This window comes from Saccopteryx leptura, chromosome 1, assembly GCF_036850995.1.
Source record: "Saccopteryx leptura isolate mSacLep1 chromosome 1, mSacLep1_pri_phased_curated, whole genome shotgun sequence".
Classification (NCBI taxonomy): Eukaryota; Metazoa; Chordata; class Mammalia; order Chiroptera; family Emballonuridae; genus Saccopteryx; species Saccopteryx leptura.
Genome location: NC_089503.1, coordinates 260,215,433 through 260,233,867, shown reverse-complemented (window position 1 = coordinate 260,233,867; position 18,435 = coordinate 260,215,433). Strand labels below are relative to the sequence as shown.

The following is an 18,435-nucleotide window of genomic DNA, read 5'->3' as shown; positions in this document are numbered from 1 at the left end:
CAACTACAAGTTAATGCTTCTTACCTCTCCCTTCCTGTCTGTCCCTATCTCCCTCCGTTTCTTGCTCACTCAGTAAAAAAAGAAGCCCCCCTCCCCCGGAGTTCATCAGCTTGGAGGGAGGGAGTCTTCAACCCTTCAGTCATGCCCCTGTGAGGCCCCCTCACCAGGTATACACACCCCAGCACCACAGGATGCAGAGACAGAAGAGAAGCTACAGATGAAGGGTTCTTTATTGTGGGAGGTGTGGCGATTTCCAGGAGGGCCAACAGCCCAGTTGGGTTTGACACCAGCCAGCTAGCAATCAGAGCTGTGCACCACCTGAACCATTTCCCATCTCCCTCAGCGGGTCCCTGGGGAGTCACCGGCACTCAGCAGCAGAATCTGCATCAAACCTGAGGTCCTGGAGAACCTCATTGATGGCTTCCATGGTTTTAATTACCCTATAAGAGCAGATGGGAACTATAAATAAAATCCAGATGGGGCAAATTAGGCTCCACTGTGCAGCTCTGAAGGGGTTGTGGCAAGCTCTGGGCCCTCCTGCCTGCCACCAAGCTTCCAGCAGCATTAGCAGCCAGGGGGACCATGTGGGTGCTTGGGAGCAGAGGTGGTCCTGTAGGTCACAGTGGGCAGAGAAGGCCATCTTGGGTGGGTGCTTATGATCAGGAGAATGTATATATAATGTTACTGTGGCAGACGTTGAGGGGTGTATATGTCTGTGCTTTGGGGAGTGAGGGCAGGGATGTGCAGGAGTGTGCTTGATGGAGCCTGGAGGACTGTGTCCAAGCTCCAAGTCCAGCCATGTGAACAGAATTGGTGTGTCTGAGATATGTAGCTGTCCCAGAAATGAACAGTGAGGTATCTGGGAGCCACCAAGTGTGGACTACAGGTTGTGTGCAGGTCCAGAGGGTCCCCCAGGACACACCTGGCTAGGAGTGTATGCCTGGCCCATGTAAAAATCTAGCATGGCCAGTCCACTGGGAAGAGGCACTCACTTTATCTTCAACTGGTGCAGCTGTAAGGTGTCCTCCTGCCTTGTCAGCTCTGGTGCCCCCATCAGTTGCAGCAGGGCCACCTGGTATAAGGGGGAGGTGTCCAAGGGCAGTAGGGGGAATATCACAACAGGCAGAGGCCACCCTCTGCCCTCCCACACATAATCAGGGAGAAAGGCAGCAAAGGTGGGAAGACCACAGTGGGGAGGGGCTAGGGTGGTGCTTTAAGCGGGAAGAGCTTGGGACTCACTTTAGAGGTACTCTAGAAGAGAGGGAAGAGTAGGCAAGTCCTAGAGTCAGTGCAGAGCTTTAGGTAGGCCACAAAATGGCCTGGCATGAGACTAGCAGTCAGCTAGGTATTGGTTGCAGGGGCAGAGTAGGTGGGGCCTCATGGTCTCTGGGGATGAGACAGGGCGCTATAGTCCCAGGGTGGAAGTAAGCCTAAAACCCAGACTGGGCCTGGGATGCCAGAAGTGTCGGTGGCCTGGGAATCCCAGTGTAGAGTGAGATATGGGCGTGGCTTTGCGCGGACTTAGCCTGGAAAGTGTATCTCAGCCAGGATTGGCTGGAGAGGCAGAGTAGCCCAGAACCTAGACTAGGGTCACTCAGAGGGGACGTATTTGAAAACCCATCCTTCTTCCCTGTAAGCAGGAGGTTGAGGACTGGACCTGAGGAAGAGCCAGAGGAGGGAAGGTGCATTGTAGGGGAGAGTGGGTCATCCAGGACAGCATTATACTGGGGACAAAGCCTGGGATGGATAGACATGTTCTGGGACTAACATCTCCTCTTAAGTCTCGGGAGACAGGTGGAAATTGGGAGGCTAGAGAATCTCAAATGAAGCTTTACTAGGAAGCAGCAGGGTCTGGGATTTGGGGAACCGAATCTTCTGGCCTTTCGCCCAAGTAGTACAGAGTGGGCCCTGCAGGCCACCGCGGAAGAGACTAGGCTTGGAATAGGGATTAGTGACTGGGGGCAGTGCCTCACCGTAGCCAGACGTGTCTGCTCCAGCTGCTGTAAACTGCGCACGTGGCTCGCGAGCAGTGGTTGCGCTCTGGGGCCAGCCAGCTCGGCTTCCACTGCCAGCACCTCCCGCGACGCGGTGGCGAAGGCCTGGGTCACCTCGTGCACTGTGGTCCGGTAGCGCTGGAAGTCGTACGACGGGCCGCTACGCAGGTACTGGCGGTGGCCTCTGCAGGAGGGGCGGGGAGAGGGGGGGGGATTCCTGAGGCCACGCCCTCGGACTCTCAGGCCCTGCATCCCATCCACGTCGGCCACCTGAAAACTCGCCGCCAATGAAGTGTCCCTGGACTCGAGTATGGGGGACACTGAACAGCCCTACTGCTGCGCCGCTGCGCTTGGCGAAGGGAGAAATGTCTCGCGGAGTGGAATGTCAGGAAATAGAGATGCACTCTGGATCCCCATTGCAAACCCCACCCCGCCTCTGCCAATGCAGCTGCGTGGGGGCCCAGCTCCGCCCCCGAGCACGCCCACCTACGGAGCGGACGGGACTGAACTCTGCGACTCCCTACTCGCCCCCGCGCTGATACTTACTCCTCCAGTCGGCGGAAGGCCTGCGCGCGCTCAGCCTGCAGTTGGTGGATGCGCTGCACCAGCTCCCGGATCGGGGCGTCTCTCTATGGAGCGGGGTGGGGGGTGGGGCCATGAAGTCGAGGCCCCTGAGCCTGTACCACCCACCCCGCGCCTATTCCTGCTTGGGTCCGCACTCACCCAGGGCCAAGTCGGCTCCTCAAGTTCCGGGGACTCTGCCCCTGCCTCCGTGGTAATCATGACTGCACAGCCCCGGCCACACACGGGAGGTTGTCCCACTGCACTAGACGCCCCCTGCAGGTCTGGAGGTCTTCAGACCCAGCCTGTGGCAGGCCAAACCGGAAACTTGGGAGACCCGGGAGCGAAGACTGGGACTTAGCCTGACACCCACCCCTTCCTGACCCTTCTTCCGTTTACCCTTAAATGTACGTCTGTGGGTATAGCAAAGCTGCCCCTCGGTTTGTATGTTTGTTTACATCCCCACACAACGAAAACCGATGTTCTATAGTGCCACAAGATTGTGACAAGTTTTCAACAGAATTTTGGGTTTTTGTTTTAAAATTTTATTCATTTTTAGAGAGAGAGAGGGAGAAACAGAGCGAGAGAAGGGGGGAGGAACTGGAAGCATCAATTCCCATATGTGCCTTGACTAGGCAAGCCCAGGGGTTCGAACCAGTGACCTCAGCATTTCCAGGTCCACGCTTTATCCACTGCACCATCACAGGTCAGGCTTGGGTATTTTTTTTAGAGTCAGAGGGATAGATAGGGACAGGAATGGAGAGAGATGAGAAGCATTAATCATGTTTTCCCTTGCAACACCTTAGTTGTTCATTGATTGCTTTCTCATGTGCCTTGACCGTGGGGCTACAGCTGGTGAGCTTTGCTCAAACCAGATGAGCCACGCTCCAGCTGGTGACCTCGGGGTCCTGAACCTGGGTCCTCTGCATCTCAGTCCAACGCTCTATCCACTGCACCACTGCCTGGTCAGGCTCAACAGAATTAGACATTAGAGAGCTTAAGTCACTGGAACCCAGACAACTTTAGTAGACTCAAGCTATATAAGGACCTCAGAAATGATCTGAAGGGAGGAGTCTGGTGGCAGAGGTGGCCTCCCCAAGTTTTCTGCTGAAGACTCATCACTTAAGAGCTGAGAAACTTCCTTCAGTAGGAGAAATAGGGAAGATTGTTAAGATGGTGGTAGCCTGACCTAGGGAAGAGGGGGTGTAGTTTGACAAGGATGAAACTGAACTGAGATATGGAGTTAACAGATTCTAGCCTTTAGCTGGCACTACAGGTCTCAACTGTTCTTTGGCATTTTCCAGGCTTCGATTGTTACCTACACCAACCCCCAATTGTCCCAAAAAGTCATGGCCTTCTCAGGGCATCCAGTGCAGTCACCTGATTTGCAAAATTATCAGGTCTTAGATGGGGCCCAATGCTTAAGATTCGAAATTGAAAACAGGTGTTTTATGGGGGGGAGGTTGTTTCTAACTCTCCCCCTCATCTACCCACACCTGGACATATCCAGGGCCCAGCCAAATCACTATTCACCAGTCCCCTGGCCCACAGTCTTCATTCTCTTATTATGGATGACAAAACCAAGATGGGTGGGCTTGCTAGGCTATGTGGAAAAGCCAGGAGCACAGCAGCCCATTTTAGAGATGAGGAGCCAAAAGGACAGGACTGCCAAGGGCTCTCCAGAGTCAAGTAACAGGGAGTCCCCTAAGGGAGATGCCCACACCATGGCAACCTATCCCACTGGACAGACCAGCCTCATGGACACGAGTTACTGCTCCAGTCAATGAAAGGGAAACTTTATTGAGGACCTAGGGTCATGGGGTTCAGGCAGAAGGCTGCCCTGCAGGTCCATGGAAGTGGTGGAGGGGCCTTATTTAACCTTCTTCTTGGGGCGCAGATTGTTGGTGTGGCCACACTTCTTCTTCCGGCAGTTGACAGCACGGGGGTGCAAACGGGCATAACACCTGAAAGGACAGGAGGAATTGGTCAGGGTATTTGGGCCCTCCCCACCATGGCCAGCCTTCCACCCCCACGCATGCGTACTTGCGGCAGATCATCTTGTCACAGTTGTACTTCTGGGCAAGCTGGCGGAGGGAGGGCTCAATAATTCCGCCCCTAAGACGAAGCACCAAGTGAAGGGTGGATTCTACAGAAAATGAGGATCAGGGAAAGAGTGACTCAGCCTGGGCCCAGCACTTGGTCCACAGATGCAGGGCAGAGCCTTCCAGTGCCCTGTAGACCAGTGTCTTAGGTTTGATAAGGACACATCAGAATACTTTGGGTGATAGCCACACCAACCCTCTGGGAGTCTGAGGCTAATAAATACCAACAGAGGTATCTAGCTGACTTCCCAATAGATAAGGTGATTCCTAAGTAGTGCAAGGGTGTCCTTTTATTTTTGCTAGGCAGGACAGTTAAAGCTTGTCACTACATAAAAGCAACACTGATTTCCTTGATAGTAGTTACATTTTTAAACAAAACGTTTTAAAAAAGAAAAAAGACAAAAACATGAGAAAACACTGCCATTTGGAAACACAAGTAGCGATCGTGAGATTCGTGCCAGGGATAAAAATACCATCTTGGCCCTGGCCAGTTTGCTCAGTGGATAGAGCAGAGCCAAATGTGGCTCTTTTGATGGCTGCATCTGGCTCGCAGACAAATCTTTAATAAAAAAAATGTTAAAAATAGAAAACATTCTCATGTATTACAATCCATTCATTTCCTACTGCTCATGTTCACGGTTGCAGGTGGCTGGAACCAATCACAGCTGTCCTCCGGGACAACACCAAATTTTTATTGGATAATGCATAATGTACACGGGTTGTTGCATGGCTCTCAAGGAATCACATTTTAAAATATGTGGCGTTCATGGCTCTCTCAGCCAAAAAGGTTCCCGACCCGGATAGAACATAGGCCTGGCATGTAGATGACCTGGGTTCAATCCCTGGTCAGGGGGAAGTGACCATCTGCTTCTCTCCCTCTTCCTCTCTTTGCAGCCAATGGCTCAATTAGTTCAAGCTTCAGCCCCAGGCACCAAGGATAGCTCAACTGGTCCGAGCAATGGCCATACGCACTGAGGACAGCTCAGCTGACTTGAGCATTGGCCCTAGATGGGGGTTGCCAGGTGGATCCTGATTGGGGCGCATATGCAGGAGTCTGTCTCTGTATGTTCTCTCCTCTTAGAAAACAAAACAAAACAGTATCTTATAAAACAAGTCTCCCCCAACTCCTCTGATCCTCACCTTAAGAACCAACCCCTTCCTGCCTGACCAGGTGGTGGTTCATAGGACAGAGCGTTGACCTGGGACGCTGAGGACCCAGGTTTGAAACCCCAAGGTTGCTGGCTTGAGCATGGGCTCACAGACATCATAATCCCATGGTCACTGGCTCAGCTGGACCCCCCTAGTCACAACACATATGAGAAAGCAATCAATGAACAACTGAAGTGCCTCAACTGTAAGTTGATGCTTCTCATCTCTTTCCCTTCCTGGTGCCACTGAGGCTGTCAGTGCCCCACCTGGGTCCTAGGCTTCACAGGCCCTGTCCAGCCAATACACATGCAATACCTTTCTGAATATTGTAGTCTGAGAGAGTGCGGCCATCCTCCAGCTGTTTGCCCGCAAAAATCAGACGTTGCTGGTCAGGTGGGATGCCTGGGGATGAAGACAAACAGAAGTTTTTGAGGCTCTGGCAAGCATTACTAGCAACTCATCCCTCTCCCTACAGGCTTTTTCCATTGTTAACCCCAATTTGTCAAAAGGAAAACCCAGATAGGGGTGACAAAACTCTTCTGAGATTATGCAGGGGAAGCACAGGCAAGGCCTCAGCACCCCAGTCCTAGCCCAACTTACCCTCTTTATCTTGGATTTTAGCTTTGACATTCTCAATGGTGTCACTAGGCTCAACCTCAAGTGTGATGGTCTTGCCAGTCAGGGTCTTCACAAAGATCTGCATCTCTGCGGCTGCTGGAGAGGCTGGGACAAAGTAATGAGTGCTGCAGGCCAGAGCATCTTGAAGTCAGGGGCTGGCCAGCCTGGGCCCTGACCCAGTCCTGTCCCAGCATGGACCCCAACTGCAGGCTCACCCCAGTGCCTGTTTCCTTCCATCCCTCCACACCTGGAGATGTAATGACAAGTACACAGCCAGGGCACCATTTTGCCAAACACATTACCCCAAGTGTGACTCAAGGTCTCCTCAATCCTTCATCCCTCTCCACCACCAGCCCTGGATACAGCTCCACAAAATACCCTTCCTGTAATTTATGTGGGAATCCCCTCCTAGGAGCCACCTGGTCCCCAGTCCCTCTCCTCTCCCATTCCAAGCTCATACGTGTTCTTGCTTCCTTCTGTTATCCCCCAAGCTTCTTAGACCACACACCTCTTGTCTTTGCTCCAACCCATAAATCTGTCAACCACGTGCCATATACCTTTACACTGGAAATTTCCTTCATTTTCAACAAAACGAAAAACAACCTGGCTAGGTAGCTCAGTTGATTAGTGTTTGTTGTCAGTTACCCGAGATTGCAGGTTTGATACCCCATCAGAGCACATTCAAGAAATCAACCAGTGAATGCAAGAATAAGTGAAACAACTAATCAATGTTTCTCTGTTTCTCTCCCCCTTTCTGGCTCTAAAAGTCAATAGAAAATAGCCCTGGGCAGCCTGACCTGTGGTAGAGCAGTGGATAAAGTATTGACCTAGGATGCTGAGGTTGCTTGTTCAAAACCCTGGGCTTGCCTGACCAGTGGTGGCACAGTGGATAAAGTGTCAACCTGGAAACACTGAGGTTGCTGGTTCAAAACCCTGGGCTTGCCTGGTCAAGGCACATATGGGAGTTGGTATTTCTGGCTCCTCCCTCCTTCTCTCTCTCTCTCTCTCCCTTCTCTAAAATGAATAAATAAAATCTTTAAAAAAAAACAAAACAAAAAAAACCCTGGGCTTGCCTGTTCAAGACACACACAACTATTCAAGAAGCAACTATTATGATTTGATGCTTCATACTCCTATCCTCCTTCATCTCTCTCAAATCAAGGAAGAAAAAAAAAGCAATTCCTGGCCAGATAGGTGGGGTTGGTTGGAGCACGGTCCCAATATGCAGGGGTTGCAGATTTGATCTCCCATCAGGGCATACTTAGGAACAGACCAGTGTTTTTGTTTCTCCCTTTTTCTCTTTCTAAAATCAGTAAATAAATTTTTTTAAAAGTCAATAGAATTTTTTATTAAAGCCTACACCTCTCCTTACAGATAAAGGAGATAAGCAGAGACCCAGCTTGTGGGTGAGGTAGGGGAAAGAAGAGTTTAACACTTTTAATGTTTTTCTAAATTGGCCTTTTTTTTTTGGGGGGGGGAACCATCAATCTATTGTTTCATTTATACATTCACTGGTTGATTTTTTAATCAAGATTTTATTTATTCATGGGGGGGCGGAAAGCCTCTCTGTGCCTTGACCCAGCAAGCCCGGGTTTCGAACCAACGACTCCAGGAGGATAATATCCACTATGCCACCACAGGTCAGGCCATTAGGTGATTCTTGTATGTGCCCTAGCCCGGGATGGTACCCACAAACTTGGGACTACCGGGACGACGTTCTAATCAACTGAACTACTCGGCCAGGGCGGGTTTAACACTTTTAAAAGGATTAGCAAAGAGTTTATATGCTTAACATCCCACTTCATGAACTCAGATCTGCCTAGAAGGACCCATCTCCGCCCCGGGGCTAGCCTAGGTCGGCAGCGTGGGCAAGCCACTCTCCCAAAGGCCGGTTCGTATCCCAGGGCCCAGTCGAGGCATAGAACCGCAGCCCAATACGCCACGCTTAGCCGACCCGCGAAGCCTGGCCAACCAGAACGCATTCGGTCCGCCTTTTCCGACGCCTGGGCCCACATACCACTCGCTGCCTCCCGCCCGACCCCGGCCCAGCACGAACCCTCGCGAAGGCCATTACCAACCTGATACGCCGCCTCGTTGAAGTGAAAGAGAACTACAGAACCGGAAACCGCGAATCGTCTCCGAGAGCGCCTGCGCACCGAACACGCTATACGCATGCGTCACAATTCGCGTTCACGTCGTACCCCCCCCCCCTCGCCGCCATGTTGTGTGCTGGCGAACGAAGCCGGGGCGTCTGTGGGCGAGCGTCCCCCACCTGCTTCCGGGTGTGGGCTGCTGCCCCCGAGCTGCGAGAGGAGATTGCTGCACCTTACCAGGTGTTTGCGCATACTGTCGCAGAGTTGGCTGAGGGTCGCATGTTGCGGACGTTTGAGTACTTATAGGGTAGTACTGTGCCTCTTTTGTGCTAAATCAGAGGCATTGAGCAGAGGGTTTCCGGGTCCAGGAAGTGGTAGTGTAGCAGGGAAGGTAGGAGGTGGCGTGGAATCCCTGGGAGCTACCTAGGCACCTAACACCCAGGGTCGGTTCTAAAACTTTCTGGCGGCGTTGCGCTGATAGGTTCCCGGGCAGCGCGCAGAAGAGCAGGGAAGTAGGTGGGGTTGGGGCATTCACTCAAAGAAATGGGGTGGGACCCAGGAGACTCCTGGATGGCAAAAAAGTGAGGAGCGCCTCAAAGAGGTGGGGGCTGAAAAGTTACTTGAGTTTCTCTTATTTCCTTTAACTGTTCCCAGCGTCCCTACGGACCAGGCATAAGCAGACATTCAGATTTGGGCCTTTGCCTTTAGTAACATAATTTCTAAGTACTTCAAAGATGAAGGGACTCAGTGAGTTTCTAATGGGGCAGGGCACCCAACTCAGTTCCCTGAGGAACCTATTCCGCGCCTGAGAGAGCTGGAGGAGGAGTTCAAGGAGCCCTTTTTAACTGGTGTGCTGAAAGAATTTTTAAAACATAATACCTATTTGGTCAGGGGTACTGACCTTGTTTCCCTTAGATTGTCAAATTAAAAAATGACAGCCAATACAATAGCCATCCGGGATGAATCAATCAAAATTATACCTATTTTGCGGTGGCTGGATACCTCGGTTGGTTAGAGCACCATCCCAATATGCAAAGGGTGTGGGGTTTGGTCGTTGGTTAGGGCACATACAGGAACAGATTGATATTCCTGTTTCTCTCTCTCTCACTCTCCCACCCTTCCTCTTTTCTAAAATCAATGTTAAAAAATTATACCTATTTTTTTTCTCAAATCGACAAAAAACCTATCTTTTTGTGTGCTGCAGAATTTTAGTAATTAGTTAGGTGTGCCATGAAATGAAAAATGTTGCAAGTCGCTGAGGTAAGGAAGCCCTGTTGTGAGCAAAATGGTGATAGGAACTTAGGTTATTATGGCTGCCACCACCTGAGACTCCTACCAAGGGCAGCCACACCTTTCTAGCTCAATGGTGCCTGGCTGTCTGCACCCATTATGTCCAATATACAGCACTGTCCCCCTTCTGGGCTGAATAAACCCAAGGATATGTGGACAAAAAAAAAAAAAAAGACGGGACTATGAACTAAACCTGACAAGCTCAGATGAGCCCTGCACAATGGCCTTGAAAACTCACAAAGTCCATGCTTGCTTTTACTCAAGCCTATCGTCTTTTGCACCTACAGTAATGTACTTGATAACATGCCTTTGGAATGAGGGTCATTTTTTTTTTTTTCCATCAGGCAAGACATCCCACCAGAGCAGGAGTCAGCAGACCCCCTTGTTATTATGTGAACCATTAACTATTAATAGTCTTATTCCTGCCGGTGTAAAAGAAGTTTCAGCATATCCTTATACTTTTTACCCAATCCTAGATTTCCTTGCTTTGCTTTCTCCCGCCTCCCTAATCAATCAACAATTTCATGTAATCCCCTTACATCTTCCCCTTTGATTCTAACGTATAAAATAAGTGGTGAAACTGCCATTTTCTGAACTTTCTCAATTTGTCGAGACTTTGCTTCTCAGCAACTGTTGACAGTTTGGCTCAAATAAACTCATAAAAAAATTCTTACAGGTGTGGGAATTGTTTTTTTACTTTTTTTTTTTTTTTTTTGTATTTTTCTGAAGCTGGAAATGGGGATAGACAGACTCCCGCATGAGCCCGACCGGGATCCGCCCGGCACGCCCACCAGGGGGCGTCGCTCTGTCACGACCAGAGCCACTCCAGCGCCTGGGGCAGAGGCCAAGGAGCCATCCCCAGCGCCCTGGGCCATCTTTGCTCCAATGGAGCCTTGCTGTGGGAGGGGAAGAGAGAGACAGAGAGGAAGGAGAGGGGAAGGGGTGGAGAAGCAGATGGGCGCCTCTCCTGTGTGCCCTGGCCGGGAATTGAACCCGGGACTTCTGCATGCCAGGCCGATGCTCTACCACTGAGCCAACCGGCCAGGGCCTTGGAAATTGTTTTATAGTAAAAGATGGAAGGAAGCCACTGTTAGGTAGACCTTTGTTTTTAGTAATGCAGTCTTTTTATTGATAACTTCCCAATAGAATCTGTAAACATCGGTTACAAAAATATTCCGTAAATTCTGTTTTTCAAGGTGGCTTGGCTTGCTTCACGAGGCCCTGTGAGAGACCTGCAAGGCCCTCAGGGTCCACACCCCCGGTCAAAGGCCTTATCATACTTGGGGCCCAGTGGATGGTCTTGAGCTTTTTACAACTGTTTCAGAAACCTCCTTGAGATACTGACTGGAGAAAGTATTTAATACTTTCACTGGAGTAAAGGACAGGGAGACCAGAATTAGTAGGTGCAGGAGTGGGGTGGGGTGAACTCAGACATGATAGTACTTGTCTACCTCAAGGAGGTCCTGACTGGGGTACTGAGTCTGGGGACATCTGGCTTTTGTCTTTGGGAACTTTTAAGTGTTGTTCAGAGCAGACCTCAGGCCTGGCTCTGGAAAAGCTTCCTGTGCCTAGCGCTAGCCCAATGACTCTAGCTGGCTGCTCATCCCCTGGCCTGGCAGAGGCTGTAGGAGAGTGATGTGCTCAGTAAGGAAGGGGTGGGAATGACAGACCCCCCCCTGGAATTCCATACCACTGGGACAAAGGCTTGTCCCCCAAGGTGTCCTGGATGATAGAACAGGGTGGCAAAGCTGACTGTCTTGAGGCAGGGTTACCCATACCCTGCCACCTCAGACACCTGGAAAGCCCTGTGACCCCCTCAGAGCACCTGGAAGCAGAATTACTCGCCCAGCATCTCCTTGTCGTCCATCTGGCTATGGCCATTGATGGCAGGAGAGTCGGGCTGGATGTGGGATGGGTCCTCGAAGCCAGGACTGAAGGAGGGTGAGATGGTGTCTGGGCTGGTGTCACAGGAGCCTGTGCTCTGTTCTGAGGTGGCGATGGTGGTCGTGGTGCTGGGCAGAATGGGGTCTTCATCATCATCCTCCAGGAAGGATGCCTCTGGAAAATCTGAGGGAAGAAGGCTCAGGGGTTGGATTAGTCACCATGAACATCTGGAGGAAGGAGGCTCAAGGGTTGGCTTAGTCACTGTGATGAGGGATTAACTAGGCCTGTGATTCCCTTGATGACACCCCCCCACTGCCCCTTTACGGGGTATGACTTCACCCATTTTACAGAAGAGGGAGCTAAGACCCAGGCACATGAGAGACCTCCCTTCAAGGTGAAGTGAGATAAGGGCTGGCATGGGTACTGGGAGTGAGCCTGAAACTGCCTCTGCCCTCAGCTGTGTCCCCTGAGCCAGACCCCTCACCTGCTCTGTCTCAGCTCCCTGCTCAAAGAATTGGGGCTGATGACAACAGCATTGCCTCTATACCTGTCAGCAGGCCATGGGTGGGGAGCTGTTGGCCCATTCAGCACATGGGGTAAACTGAGGCTCAGTGTAAGGGAATGCTGTTTCCTCTGACAAGTCAGTGCCCAATTTTGCTGTATGAAATGGGGATACTCACAGGTGGCTGTGGATAACAGCCTGCTTGTAGGGGCACATGGCATTCACTGGGGCAAGGATTGCCATCATTCTTGTCCATGTTCCCCCATGCAGTCTCCTCCCAGGGAGGGAACCTAGTCCCAACACTGGCTCCACAAGTTGACAAGGCCAGGCTAGCACCCCAACCTGTCCCCTGCTCCAGGTCTCTCTGGACCCACTGCCTACCAGTCCCTGAGGTGACATCCCAAAAGCCACCCCTAGGCTTAGGATGCTTGCCTCTAAGAGTTGCAGAGACCAGACATGAGGTATAGGAGCCCTGGGTGACACTTACGACTGAAAGCCTCTGGGTGCTGCCTGGCCAGCTTCCCTTTCAGCGTCCTGTGGGGGAAGGGAAGGCATACAGGCTGAATCCTTTGAGAAGATAGGCTGGGCCCAGTGCAAGCTAGCACCCTTGCTGTCAGCTCTAGGTGGGTGGGTAGTGGGAATCTCCTCCTCGCTACTTGTCACACTGTACTCCTGGACTGAAGGGAGGCCCAGGCACTCGGACCTGCAGAACTCCCACCCTTGGTGTGGGCACCCACTCTAAGGGTATCTGTGTGAAGGCCAGGCTGAGGTCCAATGAGCATGTTGGGGAGGTGGGAAGTGCTGGCTTCTCACACCCTAAAACCCAGCAATCTGATTTGCCTCTTGAAAGAAGACCTGGGTAGAGGGCTAGGGGGATAGGAGACTGGCCTTTCACTGTCAGCTCTTTGCCTGCCTTTTCTGCATCATGTGTCTGGTGCTATGTTGCACTTTTCAGAAGATAAATAAAATCTAAATTCAGAAACTTAGAGATTTTTATCCCAGAGTTCAAATCTTCTTGGATGCTAAGTGCATGAAGAAGCCTTGTAAAACAAGAGAGCTGGATCTCCCTGTTACTGTTATGTGCAGCAGGTGGCCCCTATTGAAGAAGGGAAGACCCAAGGCTCGGAGAGGGAGGCAGAGGCCAGCTGGGCCAAGCACCCACCTAATCCTGCGGAAGATGCTGTCCAGGTCCCGCTTCATCTCCACCAGGGTCCTTGTGTGGTGCACAAAGCGCTCACTCATCTGCTGCAAGCGGGCACTTGATAGGTTGTTGAAATTCACCAACATCTCGTTGGTCTTCTCAAAGCGGTCCAGCCTTGTGTTAGAGAAAGGCCTCTGCTCAGCCTCCTCGGCTCTGCCAACTGAGCATGCTAAGCCCTTTCCTGCTCCATGACTTTTGTATGTGCCATTCCCTTGTCCCATGATGCTCTCTACTTGATGACTGAGCCACCTAGCAAACTAGTATTCACCCTTCAAAACCCTACTCAGATGTTATGCCCTTCTCGTGTAGCCTTCACCCTCTCTCTCAAGCAGACCCTTTGATTCCCCTGAACCCCCTAGCCCCAGGTTGTTTATCGCCCAGCCCTGACACCATGGGGCCAGGAAGGTTTGTGTCTGGTTTTGTTTCCCCTTATACTAAAACTTTATTTTCTTCTTCTTATTTTTTTTTTACAGAGACAGAGTCAGAGTGAGGGATAGACAGACAGGAACGGAGAGATGAGAAGCATCAATCATTAGTTTTTCGTTGCGCATTGCGACACCTTAGTTGTTCATTGATTGCTCTCTCATATGTGCCTTGACTGTGGGCCTTCAGCAGACCGAATAACCCCTTGCTCAAGCCAGTGACCTTGGGTTCAAGCTGGTGAGCTTTTTTGCTGAAGCCAGATGAGCCTGCGCTCAAACTGGCAACCTCGGGGTCTCGAACCTGGGTCTTCCGCATCCCAGTCCGATGCTCTATCTACTGCGCCATCGCCTGGTCAGGCTGTTTCCCCTCATACTAGGAATTCCCCAAGGCTAGGTCTGGCTGGTCTAGCTGCTCCGTCTGTGGAATAGCCACTTTCTTACTGTTTCACTAATAAACTCTATGCTGTGGTCTCAATCTCAAGAACATGCCCACCACGCCTTTTCCTTCCCCTCAGGTGCACTACCTTTGCCCTTCTCTCTCCTAAGCTCCAAGGCCCTTCTATCTTTGTAACTTATTTCCTGAACCTATGCAATCCAATGACTCACTTCTACTACCTCTGTAACTTTCTTTTTTCTTTTTTTTTTTTTTACAGAGACAAAGAGAGAGTCAGAGAGAGGGATAGACAGACAGGAATGGAGAGAGATGAGAAGCATCAATCATCAGTTTTTCGTTGCAACACCTTACTTGTTCATTGATTGCTTTCTCATATGTGCCTTGACAGGGGCCTTTAGCAGACCGAGTAACCCCTTGCTCGAGCCAGCGACCTTGGGTCCAAGCTGGTGAGCTTTGCTCAAACCAGATGAGCCCGTGCTCAAGCTGGCGACCTCGGGGTCTCAAACCTGGGTCCTCTGCATCCCAGTCCAATGCTCTATCCACTGCACCACCGCCTGGTCAAGCTACCTCTGTAACTTTCTAAAACTTGCTCTGATAATCTGAAAAAATAAAGTCTATGCTGAAGAATTCCCCAGGGCCAGCTCTGAATCTGACATAAAGAACTAGGAGAAAAATGGGTATTGCTGATACCTAGACATACCCACCAACTCTGTCACAGGGCAAGAAGGTAAGGGTATCAGGCCCACAGTTTATCATAAATGGAAGAAAGAAGCTTCAGCTTAAAGACACAAAAATGAAGCACCAGGAGGCTGTACTTCCACCTCAAGATTGTGTTAGCTCTTCTTCCACACAGGTCAGGGGAAGACTTCTAACAGCAAATTAAAGCCAACAATTTCAGAATTAGAATGGGACTGCATTGGCCATGGTGCCAACCCCCAAGGAGGGCAAAAGGGCATTCATGGTACCTTTGAGACCCCAGGTGCTCTGCAGACACCAGGCTCCCAACAGGAAGTCAGCCCACCCACTCCCTTATATCCCCAGAAGCCTCTTCCTACCCTCCCAACTTATCACACCCCAAGCCCCAGGCCTGGAGCTGCTGTGGCCCCTGCCAAGCCATCTGCAGCTGTAGAACCATTCCAAAGCCCTCTTTCCTATGCCAAGGCCTTACCTCCAGGCCATGAAAAAATTTACTTTGGAGCCAACCAGCAGATTTACTAATTTCCTTCATTATACCACCAGAGTGGAGCCAGGGTAGGGGCGGGCAGGGCAAGAATGAAGGCTGGCAGGAAGTGAATTCTTCCCACGCCTGGACCCAGGGTCCTCCACAACCACTCACATGTTCTTTTGGGCCAAGATGATGGCATTGATGTCATCCACATTAACCATGCTCAGGATGCGGCTGCAGAAGACCCTCGAGGCCGAGTCCGGGGGGTCCATCTCTTCCTCCTCCTCCGCTGCCTGAAACAGGCAGGAAGAAATTCTTCAGTCTATACCAGGTACTGGGGAAGATGTTTCTGGGAACCCCGCAGGCTGCTTGAAAGTGAATCAGTCATGTCACTGGAGCCTCAGTGTTGTCATCTTGGGAATTCTGGGTTTTTCAAGACCTCCAAGAGATCGTATTTATAACTTCCATACAAGCACATCAGAATCCCATTTCCCTCTCCAGCACTGACTCTTTGATGTGCCAAAGGTCACTGATGACTTCCACCTGCACAGATCTGCCCCCTACCCCCACTGCCTTTGCCCATTCCCACTTCAGGGTCTTTGCACCTGCTGTCCCACTGGTGGAACATGCATGGCTGCCCCTCAAATCACCACGACCTCCAGGGTCTTCTATCCCAAGAAGTTCTTGATGACTACCCCTACTCTGGTCACTCTCATCACTTTAATTGCTTCACTTGCTCATTGCTGCCTGAAATTTTGTCTTAGTTATCAGTTGACCTATTTGCCTGTCGTCCCACAGCAGTATCAGCTCCAAGAGAGTCAAGACATGTCTCTTTTGCTCACTGCTCTGTCTCCAGAGCCCCGCACAGAACCTGGCTCACAACATGGAGCCAGAACTTCACTTGGCAGAGGCAAACAAGACCTTTTGAACTCTGCTCTGATTCTAGACTTCTAACTGCAAATTAAAGCCAACCATTTCAGACACTTGCAGCTAGGCTGTGGGCCCTGGCAACCCAGATGGCTATGCAGCTCTTTGCCTCCCTGATACACAGATAAGCATCCCAGTGGGTGGGGGCTTCCCGGATCAGGGAAGGGAAGGCCACAGCTTCAGTAGTGATCCTCCTGGTGGGAAGCTTCAGGAAAAACCAGAATCGTGACATTCCTTGGTTCTGGGGCCCACACATTTAATGGCCAACAGAAAGGCCCACTTGCCATGAGTAAAAATTCACACACAGGAACAAAAAGGGCTTTCAGAGCCTACTTACTATAACCTTTTCTTTGCTGAGCACCAATTTCAAGCTAAACAAGGTACCAACTTTATACATGGGAACTGTTATACCCTTATTATGTGAGAAAACTGAAGCTTAAAGAGTGAGGCACTGGTCCATTACCACAGCCAGTGAACCTGAGTCCCAACTCAAATGCCCACGGTCTGCAGGATCTACAAAGCTGTGAATCTATACAAGTGTTCAGTATGTACCCATGACAACAGAGTAGCTTCTTACAGTACTTGCTTCCTGCCAGACTTCTGATTTTTTCCAGGGGAAAAAAAAAAAGAAAATAGATATTACATTTACATCATTTACAAATGTTAGCAATTAATACTTTTCCCCAAAAAACAGCATGGAAGCCAAAAGTATTTGTGCCTTGGCTCTGGCTAGCAGTTTGTAACTCCTACCTATCTTCTGGAAATAAGCTGCCACACCTGGTGAAATCCTGTCCCCCTGACAATAATCACAGTTTACTATGTTTCTGGAATGGGCACCTAGTCTCCACATTTCAAAAAAGCTGACCATGTATAAAGAGAATATTTAGGCTCAAAGGGCAGAGCCATGTGGTGGGAAGCCCACAGCTAAAGCCGGTCAGGTGCAGAATTTGGCCCTGCAGAAAACAATTCTACTCCAACATAGGGCTCTTTCCTGTCTCTGGCTCCCAGATGTGAAGGATTCAAGGCCTACCCCTCTACCCCCCAGCTGCTTCTCTCAGGAAGGCTTCCCTAACAGCTAGTCTGCACACATAAGGGTGGAAATGACCCAACAAACACTCTAGGCCCTGCTGCAAATATATTTATGAGGGAAACATGGAGAGAGGTTTTGTGACCTTGGGAGTCACTTCATCCATTTCCCTGAATCAGTTTCCTCATCCAGAGAATGGTAATAAAGAATCAGAATCTCACAGTACTCTCTCTGTGGGTACTAAAACTAACAGTGATAAGCAGAACTCGGAATAGGCTGTTTCTCCAAAGGGAATGTAAAGAAGTCCTAGGATGGGAAGTGGAAATCAGCATTTTAACAAGGGTCACCCTAGTGCTTCCAAGAATATAAGCAAATTTAATCCCCAATCACCCCTAAAAGGCAGACACTGTCATTAATCTCCAAAGGTAATTTAGGCTCACAGGGGTGGGCTCTGTCGCCCAAGGTCAAACGGCGAGGAGTGGAGGCGCCGCGATTCCGCCCAGATCATTTAACAAAATTTAATTTGGCAGCCCAAGCTTAGCAAAACCCCAGAGTGGGGGCGAGGCTCGTGTATGTTCTCACGCCCTGCTACTGAAAAGCAAGGAAATTGAGGCCCAGGCAGGACAACACCCGGTTTCGGATGACACTGCACAGTCTGAACCCAGGCGGCTCAAACTCCCTCACCCCGGACCTGGATCCACTGAACAGACGGGGAAACTGAGGCCTGTGGACAGAAGGAGTGCCCAGATATAGCCAGTGGCGAGCCCCACCCTGCGACAGCCCGGGGGCTGCGCCCGACCTGGCTTGTCTCCCCAGAGGTCCCCGTAACCCCAAGTCCCACCCTGAACTCGGCCCCGGCGTCAGTGGCAGCTGCACCTGCACATCTGGCGGCCTTGCTCGCGTTTCCGGGATGGCGCCCGTGCCGCCGCTACGTCACCACGCACCATGCGTGAGAGCTCGCGAGGTGGGGACAACCTCAGCACCGACTTGCGTACGCAGAGACGCGGCAGGAAAGGGTGGGGCTTACATATAGTTCCTGTTCGCGTATGCGTCATAACGCATAGCCAATCAAGTAGTCCTTATCGTGCCTGCGTAATTTCCAAAGA

General features: G+C 50.8%; 3 protein-coding genes across 8 annotated transcripts; all 3 read right to left on the bottom strand.

The window, feature by feature from the left end:
* Positions 1–212: 212 nt before the first annotated feature.
* On the bottom strand, positions 213–2,823 carry REX1BD (required for excision 1-B domain containing). Of its 2 annotated transcripts, XM_066361074.1 has the most exons (5): positions 2,718–2,822; positions 2,541–2,623; positions 1,974–2,178; positions 993–1,072; positions 213–440 (listed from the first exon to the last, which is right to left on the bottom strand). In XM_066361074.1, the coding sequence occupies exons 1-5, from the start codon at positions 2,775–2,777 to the stop codon at positions 359–361; spliced, it is 510 nt and encodes a 169-aa protein (XP_066217171.1). In that variant the 5' UTR covers positions 2,778–2,822; the 3' UTR covers positions 213–358. The 2 variants fall into 2 exon arrangements, with proteins under 2 accessions (XP_066217171.1, XP_066217172.1); XM_066361075.1 differs by lacking the exons at positions 213–440; positions 993–1,072 and adding an exon at positions 1,115–1,386 and having other exon boundaries at positions 2,718–2,823.
* A 1,512-nt stretch (positions 2,824–4,335) lies between these two features.
* Positions 4,336–8,621, bottom strand: UBA52 (ubiquitin A-52 residue ribosomal protein fusion product 1). Of its 3 annotated transcripts, none has more exons than XM_066350509.1 (5): positions 8,503–8,621; positions 6,407–6,529; positions 6,122–6,208; positions 4,599–4,701; positions 4,336–4,519 (listed from the first exon to the last, which is right to left on the bottom strand). In XM_066350509.1, exons 2-5 carry the CDS (start codon positions 6,507–6,509, stop codon positions 4,426–4,428), a joined length of 387 nt encoding a protein of 128 aa, XP_066206606.1. In that variant the 5' UTR covers positions 6,510–6,529; positions 8,503–8,621; the 3' UTR covers positions 4,336–4,425. The 3 variants fall into 3 exon arrangements, with proteins under 3 accessions (XP_066206606.1, XP_066206600.1, XP_066206591.1); XM_066350503.1 differs by having other exon boundaries at positions 6,407–6,549; positions 8,503–8,558; XM_066350494.1 differs by lacking the exon at positions 8,503–8,621 and adding an exon at positions 8,442–8,460.
* Positions 8,622–10,908: 2,287 nt separating this feature from the next.
* KXD1 (KxDL motif containing 1) lies at positions 10,909–18,330 on the bottom strand. Of its 3 annotated transcripts, none has more exons than XM_066350296.1 (5): positions 18,206–18,330; positions 15,547–15,668; positions 13,356–13,508; positions 12,681–12,727; positions 10,909–11,874 (listed from the first exon to the last, which is right to left on the bottom strand). In XM_066350296.1, exons 2-5 carry the CDS (start codon positions 15,645–15,647, stop codon positions 11,645–11,647), a joined length of 531 nt encoding a protein of 176 aa, XP_066206393.1. In that variant the 5' UTR covers positions 15,648–15,668; positions 18,206–18,330; the 3' UTR covers positions 10,909–11,644. The 3 variants fall into 3 exon arrangements, with proteins under 3 accessions (XP_066206393.1, XP_066206394.1, XP_066206395.1); XM_066350297.1 differs by having other exon boundaries at positions 18,171–18,294; XM_066350298.1 differs by lacking the exon at positions 18,206–18,330 and adding an exon at positions 18,014–18,146.
* Between the last annotated feature and the right edge of the window lie 105 nt (positions 18,331–18,435).